Source organism: Plecotus auritus (assembly GCF_963455305.1).
Source record: "Plecotus auritus genome assembly, chromosome: 2".
Lineage (NCBI taxonomy): Eukaryota > Metazoa > Chordata > Mammalia > Chiroptera > Vespertilionidae > Plecotus > Plecotus auritus.
The window spans coordinates 171,875,582-171,888,385 of record NC_137771.1 but is presented as its reverse complement, the minus strand read 5'-3'; the positions used below and the strand labels follow the sequence as shown (position 1 = coordinate 171,888,385).

The window sequence follows — 12,804 nt, the reverse complement described above, 5'->3', positions numbered from 1 at the left end:
TGAATAATGGGAAGGGACCAGAATTAACGATGCCACGTGACCTTGCATCTTCGGGTCTAGCTTCAGAACCTTGAGCGAGTTCTTTTCCATTTTGAGCCCCTCTTTCTTTAACTAGAAATGAAGAGGCTTGCAGCCCCAACATTAGACATTTTATAATTTATTTACTGAAGAGGGAGGGGATATGGACACATAAAGAACTTTATCAGAAAATCTGTTTACACCAACTCTTTGAATCTCTCCCCTGAAGGTTGCCATCTAAAATTCAGTGATTTCGTGTGTCTTTTTGTTGAATTTGCGATCTTTTCCTGATTGAGTTTGTCCTAGCAGTGCCTGAATTCACAGTTTTCTTTTCCCTGCCGCCTGCTTGGGTGTCCTGGTGGGGACATTTCTGCAGAACTCTGGTGTGAGCCAAAGGCAGTGGTCGAATGGGGATGGAGTCCAGGCTTGAGAGGGCGCGGTGAGGATGACTCCCGCACTGGCCTCAGGGTGAGGCGTTAGGCTTGGCAGCAGCCGACCCAGCACCAGCCCTGGGGCCGGAGAGGGGGGGCACTTCAAATTAGTATGGGGCGGCGGAGCCCGGGTTGGGGATCAGGGGCACGGATCCCACTTCTCTACCTTATCCAAGCACTTGGTAAAATCTAGTTCGTGCGAATTTCATCACCCAGGACCTGCTTTTCACTGTGTGCATTTAAGGAGTTGGGAAATTCTGGTTCCTGATTCAGAAGACTGGGTTTTTCAAATGCAAAGCAGTGTGTGTGTGTGTGTGTGTGTGTGTGTGTGTGTGTGTGTGTGTGTGTCCAAAGTTGACTGGCTCTGTGGCTGTCACCGCGTGGTCCCAGCCGGCCGCCCCCGCCCCCGCCCCCTTCCTGCCCTCTCCCCGCCCCCGGCCCGGCCGCTCGGCGGGTGATGTCAACCCGCGGAGGAGCCGCCCGCCCCGCGACCCGCCTGGGCTAATTAGCATGTAGCGGCGCCGGGGCCGCCTCCACCGCGCCCGCCCGGCCCCCGGGCCCCCCCGCGGCTCCCCACAACTTTTGAGGCGGAGACTGCGCTCCCAGCCTCACTTCGCCGACTTCCCGGGCCCGCCAGGCACCCGCCGCCGCTTCCCTCGCCCCGCGCCCGCCCCGCGCGCCGGGCATATGAGCGCGGGCGGCCGCCGCCACCATGGCCTCGCCGCGCGCCTCGCGGTGGCCGCCGCCGCTCCCGCTGCTGCTGCTGCTGCCGCTGCTGCTGCTGCTGCCCGCCGCCCCCGGGACACGGGGCCAGCCGTCCTTCCCGGCCCGCGGGGCGCCTCTCGCAGGCGCGGGGCTGGCGCGGCCGCCGGAGCCCGGCCCCGAGCACGAGCTGCAGGCGCCGCCACCCACCCCGCCCCGGGAGCGCCGCGGGCCCGCGCCCCTCGGACCCCGCCGGTCGGCCCCTGCGCCGGACGCCGCTGTCCCCCGAGGCGGGAGCACGGGTGAGTGAGAGCCGGGAGCCGGCGCCCAGCAAGCCTGGGTTGGGGGCGTGGGCGCGCCCCACTCTGCATCCCCCGCCCTAGGCCCCTGCGCGTTGCCCGCCCGCCCGCCCGGGTGGGGGCCCCCCGCTGACCTGTGCGGACGTGGGAGCCCGAGGGCGGGCTGGGAGGGAGGCACCAGCGGGTGGAGTGGATTTCCTAGACGATTTCGCTGGTGGCTGGGCTGGGGGGTGTGACCATCCTGTTTTCCCTCCACCCCTTGGAAGAAAACTTATCTCCCATGGTGTACCCCGGGTCCCCAACCCCACAGACACACCCCCATTAAAAAGAAAGAAAAGGGAAAACCCCCAAACCTTCCTAAGCGCCTCTACCACCACTCTGAGGGATGACGTCCGGCCTGTCCAGTCCCCAATTCAATTCTTTTCCTCTAGATAAAGAAGTGGCCTCTTCAGGCACAGAGCCTGACTTTCAGATATAAATAACTAATTTTTAAAGAATTCCAGTCCTTGGGATATTGTAAAGGACAAAGGATGTAACTGAAAACAAAACACTCTACTGGTTCACTCTAAAAGCTGAAGGACTGGGAGAGCGGGGGGGGGGGGGGGGGGGGGGGGAGGTGGAGGGGGAAGGGGGGGGGTTGCAAGGTCGAACCCTGCAAGACAAACGCGGACACTGGACTGTCCCCCGGCCTTTTCCTCCCCTTTCTCCGCATACACAGCCCCTGTGCGACCTGCGCCGAGGACCTGCCCATTCCCCTCTGGTCCTCTTCATCCAGTTCCTTCTTCAGGTCTGGGAGAAATGCCATAATACCATTGTGACCTTGGGAGTGCCACCTCTTTAGATCTGTTTCTCCATCTGTGATATGGAGGTAATGATCCCTGTTCCTCCTGGCCTCCTAGTGATGATGTGACAAAATGAAAGTAAAAATAATGGAAAATGCTTTGAACCAAGTCAGCAATGTGGTGGTGTTAGCCAGTGCCTTCCTGTGAGTGACACAAGGCTCTCCCAGGGTTACCCTGGCGAAGCAAGGTTGCTTCGAACACCAGACGCTGATGTGGAGTTTAGGTGAAGGTTGAGAAGATTTTATCTCCCTAGTTGGCACTTCATTTACGTTTCCCACATCACACAAACTTTGTGGTATAGGAATTAGCTTCCTCTAATTAAATAAGAGGGGGGGGAGAGTATAAAAAAAGGAAATCTGATCCTCCAGTAAAAACTCAACTCCATATTCAGTGGTACTCCCATCATTGCAAAATACCTTGTCTTTGAACTTCTAAGTCACTGGCACAAGACTGAGAAACGGAGGAACAGTAAAGGAAGGGAGAGGATAAAGAAGCTTCAGAGGACCAGCTGGAGACACACCCGCAGGGACTCCAATTGTAAATGACTTACAACGCACATTGTTTTAAGTTCCACGGGAAGGAATTAGGAACATAAAGGAGAACGTTTCCTGGCTTTCTTGCACTAGGAAAGTAACTAAGGAGCGCTGCAGTATTTTGTAAGTGGAGTGCAGGGGACGGAGGCCATGTCAGAGGAGACACCAGGCATGGAAGACTGGTTTCTCTGGCTGGTCATTAGGCTTTCTTAGCTTCGGCCCTCATCTTAGGGGATGGGTGGGAGGGATGATGCCTTGCAGGAAGGTGGTGGTGGGGCCTTTGGCTGGATGGAGCTGGCCGTGAGTCTTCTTCCTTTTCTTATGGCTGGGAATCCCTACACGTCTCAGAAAGCTAGGGGTTAGTTGCAGAGAGCTAGGTGTTACAGGGACCCTGGCAGTGGAGGAAAACTGGTTTAGGGGACTCAGCAGGTGAGAATTGGAGCTGAGCTTTTTCTTCTAGCCAAGGACTCCCTCTCTGCTTTAAGTGACCCACCTGTCCTCACAGGTTTGGCAGAGGACTCTGCTAGTCTTGGCTTTACAGCCTTCCCAGTTTGATTCCTTTTGGGAGATGAGAGCGATGGAGACTTCAGGTGCTTGAGATCTGGCGGAATGCACGGGAGAGTCCCAGAGAGCAGGCAGGCAGGAGGCGGAGTAGTCCAAAACATCCCTTACCTTAGGAGGGTCTGTCCTGGTGCCCCATGAAGACTGCCCAAGGGTGATGTAAGGCTGGATCTCAGGGGGGATTAGAAACCTGAGTTAGAACAGAGGAAATGGATTACCTATTGAAAACCCCTAGAAGCTACTAGCATGACTGAGGATTCGGGCATGACCTGTGCTTGTTCTGGTGGTGGCTCAAACAATGTCACTTAATCAGGAAAGAAAGAACAAGAGAACTGCGTTGGCTGATTTCAGTGAGTCTGAGTTTCCTAATAACCTCCAGGGATTTTCTTTGGGCCCTTTGTGATTGGCCACCATGTATCACAGGGCACATTCAGTTAGCTCCCAAGGCAGCAGTCTCCAAGCTGAAGGGCCTCCAGAGGCCCTCTGGTCCACATTGTGTCCCATGGGTGTATCTGCCATCTCAGCAGCTGGCAGATGGCCGTCCAGGCTGTGCACCAGCGTTTTTTTTGTGTTTGGGGAGGTGTTCCCTCCTGCTGGTAATGAGCCCAAGTCTAACAAAGAATGTGTTTCATTTGATTGTTGGGGACGCTGCATGCAGCCCCTTCTGCTGCAGGAATGCTCCTGGTCAGAGGCTGGCCCTCTGGCTTGGCGGAGGGAGGTATCCTTTTCTTCCCTGGGGCCATTTCTAGTCCGTTGCCTCCTCTTGACAAAGTCGAGGTTCTCACTGTTAAGTAACCGCACTGGCATTCTGTCTGTGGGTTGTTGGCTGCAAGGCCCAGGAGAGCAGCTCCCCACCCCACCCCACAGCCATCATTAAGCTTTTGTGCTCACCTATCGCCTACTGGCTGTTTAGCTGAAGTTGTTGCTGGTAATTCAGCCATTGGAGATAGAGAGGATGACAAGTCCAGGGGATTTGCTTTTACGTGTGTGTGTGTGTGTGTGTGTGTGTGTTAAACAACCCAGAGCTTCTAAGCCACAGATTTAAGCTGGTTTTTATATGCCTTGATGTTTGCAATTTATAGGCCATGCTTTAATTGTGAGATCTGCAGATGAGGGGAGTGGGAGGCTTAAGTCATAATGAAAATCAATGCAGGAGGAAAGAACTTTCCCGCCCAAAAGGGAAATGACGCTGGGGAGCTGAGCAGCCAGCCCAAGGAATAATAATCGTAGAAAAATGCAGTTCCCTGGAGTAAAGGAAGCACTATGAGCCCAGTCCCTTCTGGGCTGTTACATAGCTGTCGCCTGAATTGCTGTAACTGTGAGCCAACTTTGTCATTAGGCTTTAGCTGCTGGGGAAACCAATACACGGGCAGTGAAAACCGGGGCTGGGCAAGAGGCAGCCCCACAGGGAAGGGAGCGGAAGGCAGCCGGGCTTTCCTCTAGGAGTTCGGCCACCTCTGTCCTGGCCAAGGCCGGAGGAGGTGGGGGTGGTGGGGATTCCTGAGAAGCCTGCTTGCTTTGATGGAGGGTGTCCCAAATAGAAGCACGGGTGTGGGGAAAGGGACTCTCCATGCCTGTGTGTGTTTAAAAGCCACATCCTCTTAACCTGGCAAAAACCCTTTTATTGCTTCCCTCGGCGTGGGTGCAATTGCTGCACTGCTATTTCTGCCCAAGAGCTGAATGGTGTGGGCAGAGGGAGAGTGAAAGGTGTTTGATGCCCAGCCGGGCAGGGACTGCATTCCTCGTCCTGGAGAGCTGGGACGCAGCCTCTGCCCTCCCGGTGATCCCCTGTGCCTTCCAGCAGCTCTGCCCAGCTGGCGAAAAACACGGTGCTTGGAGTTGACGAGTCTCAGAGTCGCTTCGAAAGCAAGCAAGCGGAGAACAGATGGCAGTCGAGTTCTCATGAGCCCCTTATTGCCTTCTTCAGTGGCTCCCCTCTGCCCCCAGGCCCCTTTTGTGTAAACGTTGGTTTCGTCCGTAATAAATGCCTCTCCCTTTGAAGAAGCCTAGGGATGCAACAGGAAAGGAGATTGGTGTTGGTCCCTCTTTGGACTTCATGCCTTGAGCACGTACCTGTGGTGGGAGCTTGCCCGTTCCTCATCCCAGTTAGACTGAGAGGTGGTGAGGTTAGATCACACAGTAAATGGAGGAGGCAGAGTTTAAATCGGTTTGACCAAATTGATTTGCGTTTTTCACAATAGCATGCAGCCTCAGTTTTCCCATCAGTAAAATGGGGGGAGTCGTTCTAATCGCTAAGATCCCCTCCAGTGCATCATTCTTCTTCCTCTCTTTCCCACTCCCTTGCTTGTGCCCCTTTTTTTAGAGAGTAGGGACTAAGATTGGGTGAGGGATGGGATCAGGAGATGGGAATGTTACCCATATGTTATTGATGCCAGAGGTAGCTACGTTAATTGTCAACCAAGCTGAAATGAACTGGTGACATTCTTAATGGGCTCTCTCCTGGGAACAAGGCTAAGGTTATGGGACCGGTGTACCTACCTATTCAGTAGGAGGAGAGGTTAAATTGTGCCCCTACTCAGATCCTGTAAAATGGTTTTCTTTTTTATGTTTCTGCCCTCTTTTCCCCTCACCATTCATCTTACGTAGAAAGAAACAAAGATGTTTCTAGCCTGTCTTTTTTCCTTGTCTTTTGCTGGAGTGTGGCAGATGTCTCAGTCTTGTCACGTCTGAGTGATTTATAAATCAGAAAATATTTACATTTCTATGGACGAGGAGGCTGTTCCAGGTGGTAGGGAGGTTGCAGTGCAAACTACCATACTCTTAGGGAACAGGCAGTGTTTTGGGGGCACAAACATCAAACTTGTAAAAAGTGCAACGATGCATTAGTGATTCGTAAGTGGAAGTCACAGGAAGATCACACCTACCTAAGAAGTGGTGCGGGCAGATGGGCTGCAGCGAGCAGAGGGGAGAGGCTGCTGGGGGTGGTAGTCCAGGGAGACTTCCGAGCGAAGACGGAGTTGACTGGGGTATGGGTAGACAGAGGTGAGGAGGGCATTGGCACCTGCAAAATCGCAAACAGGAAAAAGCTCAGGACTTTTAACATGGAGGTGGTCAGCAGCCAGGGAGGTGGGGTTGGGGCGGGGAGAGGACTTGGGGAGACGAGGTGGGCTCCGGAATAACTGGACTCATTGAAGACAAGACGGGAAAGGAGGCTCCGGGCAGGTGGTGGAGGGCTTTAGAGGCCCGATTAAGGCGTTTGTTTTTGTCACATTGCATTGAGATGCTTATGAGGAAGGGGTCGTATCATTTGTTTATTCCTTATGCTTTTGTGCTTGGTACTGGGGCCCCATGGATGAACCACGTACAGATCTGCCCTTACTGCAGTAGTTTTGCAGAAATGTCAAATGTTGGCAGGCATTGTATCGATATGATGGGAGGAAAAGACCAAAAACAGTGCATGGGCTATAATGGGGGTAGCGGACCTTGAAAGGGAGCGATGGGAGGGCCGTTTAAAAGGGTAAGGCAGGAGGCCTTGGTGACCACCTGGCTGTGGGGATGCTGGGACAGTGGAGAGGCGCTGCTGTGCCATCAGAGTCCTCCTGAGCTTCCGGGGCTCTCACCGCCAAGGCTGTAGCACGTCTCAGTGGAAGCATCTGTGGACAGTTGAGAATGTGGAGCTGAACTGGGGAGAAGTCGGGCCAGAGTCAGCCTGGAGGGGCTGAAGCCACAGGACAAGAGGAAGCCTCCGACTGGGTGGAGAACATCAGTGTGGCTGGTGGGGGAGGAAGTGGCGCCAGCCCAGGAGCCAGCCCCGCCTGAAGGCGCATGAGGGCTGGCTGAGCAGTTTGGATCGCGCAGGGGCTTGGCAGATGGTTTGAATATAGGGCCCAGTTTATGCCTAGAATGTGACGGTCTGTGAAGGTACATGCAGTTTAACGTGTATCGTGGACTTGTCGTCTCATCCGGGCACTATCCAAGTTATCAGGAAAAGGGAGATGGGGGAGCATGAGGCCTGAGGAAAGGCCGTTGGATTTGATTCCCCGAGGTTGAGGGAAGCCTTTAAGAGTTCAGGAAGAAGCCTGCTCACCGTGTGGGAGACGGCAGATGTTGCCCTCCCTGGACACAGTTTAACAGTGACATGAAAGAGGCAAGTCAGGGAGAACCAGCACCCTGATGCCCACCCTCTAAACCTGTTGTCAACTCCCCACTCTTCCCACCTCAGAAATTAGCAACATCATCTACTTAGTTACTTAAACAAGAAGCCTAGAAGCTACCCTCCAGTCTTCTCCTTTCCTCACCCTCTACTCCTTCCTTCCTTCCTTCCTTCCTTCCTTCCTTCCTTCCTTCCTCCTTCCTTCCTTCAACTCCAGTAGATTCGATTTCTAGATTATTTGTCTGCACTGCTCTTTTCTCTTTTCCCTGTATGCACTGCTGCTCTCCCTCTAATCCATGCTCAGGAAAGCCCAAGTGATCTTCTTAAAATGTAATTCAGGTCACCTCACTCTTGGGCTGAAAACCCTCCAAGGACTTTGCATTGTACTTAGAATAAAATCCAGACTCCCTGCTGGAATGTAAGGTCTAGCAGGCGTCCTCAAACTACGGCCCGCGGGCCACATGCGGCCCGCCGAGGACATTTATCCGGCCCGCCGGGTGCCGCTGCCTGTCCTGCTTAGCAGCCGACTCGTCCCGGGCCCGCAGTGCGCATAGGAATTTGTTCATAGTTTTTTTTTTAAACTATAGTCCGGCCCTCCAACGGTCTGAGGGACAGTGAACTGGCCCCCTGTTTAAAAAGTTTGAGGACCCCCTGGCCTACAGGATCCGACCCTGCCAACCCTCTGGCCTCATCTTGCTCCACACCCTTCTTCTAACCACACGAGACAACTCTATACGTCAGACTTTTTCCTGTTCTGAAGACTAGGCACATGGTGTCCCCTGCCTGTAGTGGAACCAGCCTCCTAGCCAGTACAAATGCCCTAAGGCTGGAACAAGCTTGGGTGTGTGGGACTGGAGAGAAGGAAGGCCACAGTGGCCAGGTCATGTAGTTGCCATGAGAACCCCAGTAAGAAGGTCCGATTGTCTTCTGGGCTCCATGGAGGGGTTTCAGCAGAGGAGTGATGTGGAGAGTGGACTGTGGGAAGACCAGAGGAAGTGACGGTGGGAAGCCAGGGCTAGTTCCGTGCCTGAGCCATGCTAAGCACTCATGGTGGTGGATGAATAAATGATTGCTCAAAGAGAAAATGGGTCCAGATGTCAAAGTTGAAGGTGGAGAGAGGAATGCATGCTTGCAGTAATCTTCCTGTCTGAGCTATCCTCAAGTTCCTGGATCATCAAAACACGGAGTAGGCTAGTCAATACCTTCCTGATGCTTTACCCCCAAAAGCAGTGGGAGAGTGGGCTGGACAGTCTTCTCTGGGTGAGGGAGAGGGCAGGGGCTGCCACTGGGGCAGAGCAGAGAGGCCTGTATTCTTGCTGTGGGGTGGGGTGGCGCCCATGGTACCCAGCTGGGGTGCTGTGGCGGTGGAGGGTCTCTGGAGTCCAGGGTTTGGATGTATGTATCTGAAGTGTTTGCCTTTTTCTTGTGTTCCTGCCTCCTTCCTTGGCCCAGGAGCTGTGAGAGGGTGAGGAGGCTTCTCCCTTCAGGAAGGGGCCCTGCTCCCTGACATTTGTTCCCCCTGCCAGACCAGGACCTTCAGCCCCGAGAGGCCTGGCTTATCATCAGTCAACAGTGAGGCCTTGAGGTGACATTTTTGACTCAGGCTCAGGTTATTTGGTATTTCCAAGCTGTGTGGTCATCTTTAAAAAAAAACAAAAAACACAAAAAATATTTTTATTGATTTCAGAGAGGAAGGGAGAGGGGGAGAGAGAGAGAAACATCAACGATGAGAGAGAATCATTGATCAGCTGCCTCCTGCATGTCCCCTACTGGGGATTGAGCCCACAACCCCGGCTTGTGCCCTGACCGGAAATGGAACCCTGACCTCCTGGTTCATAGGTTGATGCTATGGACTGTGTGATCATCTTTGTTTTTTAAAAATTATAACATTAATTTTTTTCTTCATTATAAACATTTTATGTGTTAATCATACAATTTGGAAGTTAAAGATAAAGACAAATAAAATATCTCCTATATTTCAACTACTAGAAGTGTATTAAAACATTAGCAATTCTTATTCTTTCTCATTTATATGGAATATAAAATTTTATTTATCCATATGAATATCTAGCATAACTACTGTTGCATTACACCATAACTTTAGTTTTTGTTTTTTAGCTATTTTTTTTATTGGATATACAGACTGTTTTCAGTTTTTCACTAGTATAAATAATGCTGTGATAAACATCTTTGTACATCAATTTTTGTATTTGTACCTGATTATTGGCTTAGTGTCAATTCCTTGATGTGGCAAATTTAAGATGCTGACAGCACTACCAAATGGTCCCTTAGAATTGTACCAAATAATACTTTCACTGGACATTTTGATTAAAACAGAGCACTTTCTCCAATCCTTCTTTTTCACCCAGATATCTTCTGATAGTGCTGTGTGGGGGGCAATCCCAGCATTGCTCTCCTAACCCCATTTCCTGAAACTCCTTGGGCTGGTCTGAGGCAAGTTGGAGAGAGGATGCTTCTGTGGGTGACTTGGCAGGATGTGTGGTGAGCAGGAACCCTGGTGGACACTGCTGGTGGAAGTGGGTTCCTCTGGAGAATCTGGCCAGCTTTGCCGTGGGTGTGTCTAGGTGACTGCATCTGGGCAGGGCGGCAGCCTAGCAAAGTGTTTTGGCAAAGTGCCGAGACAGGAGGCAAGCAGTTTTTTAGAAGGAACTGGAGTGCAAAATTTGGGATGGGACAAGAGAACGCCACAGGGACCTGTATCTTTCTAAATTAGAGCCATTTCAATGGCAGTGATGGATGCTTTAAATTGTGGAGTACTGGGCAAAATTAGATTTTAGATTTTAGGTCTATAAGAACATTTTGAGAATTCTAGACTCAGGGTCAGAAGGGACCTTAAAAGGTCCATCTTTATTCATTAAATGATGGAAAAGCCTATTTCCAAAATGAGGAGGAAAGAGAAGGCTTCCGTATCATTCTAGAGCTCCACTCTTTGGCCTCATCTTCCCTAGTTAATTTCCAGCCAGAGTCAGTGAATCTCACTTTGTGCTCAGAAACTTTGGTGTCTTTGTTCAGGGCATGATGCAAAATGCGAGGTCACCTTCGATTGGGAGATTATTTGATAAATCCAGATGCTTCCAGCCAATTCACAGACCCAGGTAGTCCTGGAGGGTGCTGGAAACCAGTGAAGCTGTTTCACAACCACCATCGTGACGGTCAGAGCTGAAGTTGGGGGTGGAAATGGTACTCCAGCAGCCCGGAGTGGCTAGAGGTGAAAGCTGGTCCAGAAGTTCAAGTTTTGGCTCATCCTCTTCGTCAGCATGACTTTGAGCAAATCACATCCACTTCTGGGCCTCTATTTCTTTATTATGAAATGAGGGGTTGGTCCATCCCAAGCTAAAAGCTCCGTTCCTGCGAGGGCCTACTTTTGTCCTATGAACCTCCCGACTTCCGCAATGCTGGCGTGAAGTGTGAGGAGACCAGCGCCTGGCTTCTGAGCTCAGGGCCCGGGAGCTGCGGGAGCCTGCGGAGGGTCGAGGAAAGGGGCCTCACAGAGGATCTGCGTGCACACCTGCAGGTGAGCCTGCTAGACCTCCAGCTCCTTGAGAGGAAGCAGCAGGTTCTATCCATCTTTGTTCCCTGGTGCCTAGCGCGGGCCTCAGCCCAAGGAGCATCTGTCCAACCTGCAGCCTCAGCTGCCTCATGGTACTGCAGTCACGCCCACACCACACGGTCTGGGATTCCTGTCATAAGAAGCTGGCAAGACACCTGCCAGTCTACAGAGGCTGTTAAACATGGACACTTTGATTTTTCCTTAGTATTGTGCTTCGTGGAACTATTCTGGCTTTCCTGTCATGTAAGAATATTTGAGGGAAAGTTCACAGTCAGGTGGGGTTGCTGGGGGCTTGAGGGGAGGCTCTGTCCTCAATGGAGACCCTGAATAGCAGTGACTCCCACCTCCCTGCGCTGGAATGGAGTTGGGTGGCTGGAGGCAAGGAGATGGATTTTATAAGTTTGACAAGTTTCTGCTCAGGATCTTTGCTAAGTTGGGAAATGAAGACCAAGGAGAAAGACCAGTAAGAAGAGACCAGAGGCCAAGGTCAAGCTCCCCAGTTGGCCCTGCACCGTCCAGGGCCATCGAACTGAAGCAGTCACATTGGAGGAAGGAGTAGCAAGAGTGCAGGGAGAGATGCTGGTTGTAATCTGGTGGGAGGATGGTCTTTTTTTGTTTTTGTTTTTTAATTGATTTTAAAGAGGAAGGGAGAGGGAGAGAGAGATAGAAACATCAATGATGAGAGAGAATCATTGATCAGCTGCCTCCTGCACACCCCACACTGGATCGAGCCCGCAACCCAGGCATGTGCCCTTGGCTGGAATAGAACCTGGGACCCTTCAGTCCGCAGGTCGATGCTCTATCCACCGAGCCAAACCGGCTAGGGCGGGAGGATAGTCTTTGCACAAGGTCGTGATGAGTGATTATTGTATGTTCGGCCAGTATTGAAAACCACTCCTTTTTCCTTCCCTGAGTGGCCAGAGGAGACAGAAACAGCTTTAACTTGGGGGCGAGTTTCACTCCTATAGGCTCTGGGGTGAAGCTATGTAGTGAGACTTTTTCTGGGATCACCTTTTTCCAGGGTGTGGATAAGAGCCTTGCTGGCTTTGCAGTCACCGACCTGGGAGGTCCTGGCTTGGGGGCCAAATTGCTCAGTTCAAATCCCAGAAGTACCACTTGCCAGCTGTGGGACCTTGGGAGGTTATTCAGCCTCCCTGTGCCATCCGTTTCTCATCTGTCAAATGGGTTATTACTAGGCCTCACTCAGGGAATGTGTCATGTAACCCCTGCCCAGCAGATTGCTCAGGGCCTGAGCAGGAGTGATTTGCAAGCACTGGGAACGATGATGCTATTAAAACCAATGCCTCCTTATCCAGACCATCGCGTTGATGACAACACCCATACGTCTCCGGGCTTCTTGGACAGCGGACAAGCTCTGAATACAAAGGGCTCAAGTCTACCTTCCTAAGGACCTCTGTTGCCTGGTCTTTCCTCACCCAGGACCCCTGCCAGCCTCACCCCTTGGTATTCCTAGAACTTTCTCTTCATCCTTAGCTTCAGGTACAGAGAGGAAAGAGCAAGATTTGAAGTGAGAAAAAGTAAATGCCACAGTCCTCACCTGTAATCATCTGAGGAGACCAGATTAAACATATGAAGCAATTAGGACTCCATAAAAACAGGATGTGAGGGTTTGCTGCAAAATAATATGTTAAAAAATCAATCATCCTGGGACCTGTGTGGCCAGTGAGTGCTCCCCTTCTTCTCAGAACCTTTGGAGGCTGTTGACACACGCC

At 51.9% G+C, this 12,804-nt stretch overlaps 1 protein-coding gene across 4 annotated transcripts in view; it reads left to right on the top strand.

Moving 5' to 3' along the window:
- The first annotated feature begins 1,074 nt into the window (after window positions 1-1,074).
- Window positions 1,075-12,804, top strand: part of HEG1 (heart development protein with EGF like domains 1) — a 90,742-nt gene continuing 79,012 nt past the window's right edge. For all 4 annotated transcript variants that reach the window (XR_013960000.1, XM_080657375.1, XM_080657376.1 and 1 more), the window contains exon 1: window positions 1,075-1,453. Coding sequence is in view for 3 of the 4 variants with exons in the window: in XM_080657375.1 (XP_080513501.1) it covers window positions 1,162-1,453 (292 nt within the window). In the remaining variant the exon portion in view is untranslated. The remainder of the gene's footprint in view (window positions 1,454-12,804) is intronic.